General features: G+C 44.4%; 1 protein-coding gene across 1 annotated transcript; it reads right to left on the bottom strand.

The window, feature by feature from the left end:
- Window positions 1–319: 319 nt before the first annotated feature.
- LOC136546430 (ATP-dependent Clp protease adapter protein CLPS1, chloroplastic-like) lies at window positions 320–1,578 on the bottom strand. The gene is made up of 2 exons (XM_066538409.1): window positions 1,349–1,578; window positions 320–797 (listed from the first exon to the last, which is right to left on the bottom strand). The coding sequence occupies exons 1-2, from the start codon at window positions 1,560–1,562 to the stop codon at window positions 649–651; spliced, it is 363 nt and encodes a 120-aa protein (XP_066394506.1). The 5' UTR covers window positions 1,563–1,578; the 3' UTR covers window positions 320–648.
- Window positions 1,579–2,568: the final 990 nt, after the last annotated feature.

Genomic DNA, 2,568 nt, shown 5'->3' on the forward strand with positions numbered 1-2,568 from the left:
ATCAATAAAAAGTCTTTGATCATATTATCTTACTAACACTTAACACATGTAAAATTAGAAAATAGCTTTCAAAGTGAGGATCCCACATTTCAGACACTTATAATGTTATTATCAAACCCATGTTTATGTAGTATCACCAAGAAGGTTGCCTACCAAACTAGAAGCAACCATATACCTACCAATTGTGGTAATAGGTACTAGCTGTCCAAGAAATTTCTCCCTCCATACCAAAGCAGACTAAAAGATAGCATTGCATTTGATTCCATGATGAGGCCCAGTTGATGATGGTAACATCAAAAACAAGTTTCTAGAAAAGCGAAGGAACTTGCACATGGCAATACGAAAATAGATGTGCAGCCATCAAGTTCAGTTGGAAGTACTCCTTACCCTTCAGTGTCTATGGAATATTTCAGTTAATCTTTTTGTGCACGAATAAATTGTTAAGTGTTCTTCCAGTAACCACAGTGAAACGGATACGGAGTAGTTGGCAACTTCTTTGTCTGTTTGAAACCACTTAATGATGTATTTGTGATTGATCAGCTGTTTCAAACTAAGAGCGTAACTCAGACAACGCAAAACTCATATCCCCACAGTTCTTGAAGTTAAACTTACTAAGAATTGAAAAACAGAGGTGATAGTGGATGACACTTACTTCACATCAAATTCAGACTGACGACCAGGGGTAGTTTTCTCTACTGGCCGATCAAGCACACCACCTTTGCCTGGCGCAGCTGCTGATAGAGCCATAGGAATTGCAAGACTTTGGCATCTTCCCTTGTAAATGAAAGATCTATCTCCTGCACAACATGAAGAAAATCAACACGAAAGATTATATCAGAAAGTCTACAAGAGTAATCATGGACCTATGACATGATAAACAATATTTCCATGTAAATTGGAAGTCATCATATAGCTAGCACAGTTCTTGATTGCACATTTGTGCCTCCAGTATTGGCACAAATGTTTCCATGAAACGGAAGGATTCTCTCTTCACAGTATTTCCATGAAAATAGATGATAAACAATATTTCCATGAAAATAGATGATAAACAATATTTCCATGAAACGGAAGGATTCTCTCTTCACAGTATTGGCAGTAACGGCAAAATCCTTGCCAAAGCGGAACAGCACTTGTCCGCTCTCATACTACGTGGAATCCCCCACAGTTCTAGCTCCACAGGAACCGCGTGAACAGCACGAATCCTACTTGGTACTTGCCCCAGCCCTATTGACCTTATCCACTGAAAGGTACTAAGAAGTGCTACTAACTACTTACTCCCAAAATCGCATCCAAATTCTAACAAACTGACAAAACGGAGCCAGAATCGGGAGCGAAGGAGACGGAGCACCTGCCACGGCGTGGCGATTCGGGAGGCGGCTCGCCGTGGAGAGCGCAACACGGCTGGGCACTGCGGCCTCCATGTCGCCGACCGCCGTCGCCGCACCTCGGAGATTCTGTAATCCTGGGGCCGAGCTCAGCTGCTGCGGCGGAGACGAGGCCTCGGCGGTGCGGTCGCAGTCGCGGTTGGAGGGCCCGGAGGATGAGATCTTCTCGATGTCCATGAAGGTGGAGAAGAGGTCGTCCTCGGAGCCGATCTCGTCGAAGGCGTCGCCGTCGGGGCCGCCGCCGAGGCCCAGGCCGTCCGGGAGGCGGAAGGCAACCTCAGATCTGGCCCGACGGTGGCGGTGGCCCGGCGATGGAAGGGAGAGCAGAAGAAGAGGGTGTTGCGGGTGTTGCGGGAGAAGAGGATGTTGCGGGTCTTGCGGGTTGCTGCGAGCCTTCTCGCTGGCCCAACGGGCTCGGAGGTCTGGAAGTCTTCGGCCCACGAAAAAATTGCAGCTGGTCCACAACAGCCACGAAGCCCAGTTTTGCGGGGCGAGCGGACGGGTTACGCTAAAAACCCGCCCCGCCTGGAACTTGAGCGACTAGTATTAAGCAGCAGTTAAAGTTTAGGAAATGTATTAGGAGCTGCCACACCCAATGAGCCTCGTGTTCTGCTTGTGATAACAAAACGTATACAAAACGGATTAGTACGTCAAGGCAGCCAGCAGTAGCTAGTCCAATCGGATTCCGCGTAACTTAAAAATAAAAATAAAGAGGCCATATACGTCCTGGTATGGGCAATAAAGGGGCACCGATCATTTTTTTTTTGGTTACCTAAACCACATTTTTTATTATTATACTCCACGGACTCTTTCGTTTTATTTTCGAACTTGACTTTTCCTGTTTAGTTTTTTCTCCCACGTGCGTGATGTGGTTGGTGTAAATTAGAAAAATCAAATACAAGGACAGGATTCGAACGGATGTGTTTTATATTTAGATTCAGAGATAAGAGACTTCACCATCAAGCTATTATACTGTTTCTGATTTTTGGTGCAAGAGTCATACTATCTTAAAAATTTAAACTTTTTAAAATTTACAACAAATTAAAACTTGATTAGTTTATTTTCCTCAAAACCGTTTTAAAAATGTTTTCTGAAAACCCTGCATTAAAAATCCACCATATGCATTTGCGTGTCGCGTAGGATTTAATTGTAGCCTTAGGAATATTTTCTAGGATTAGAGAAT

The sequence above is a fragment of the Miscanthus floridulus genome, chromosome 3 (assembly GCF_019320115.1).
Source record: "Miscanthus floridulus cultivar M001 chromosome 3, ASM1932011v1, whole genome shotgun sequence".
Taxonomy (NCBI): Eukaryota; Viridiplantae; Streptophyta; class Magnoliopsida; order Poales; family Poaceae; genus Miscanthus; species Miscanthus floridulus.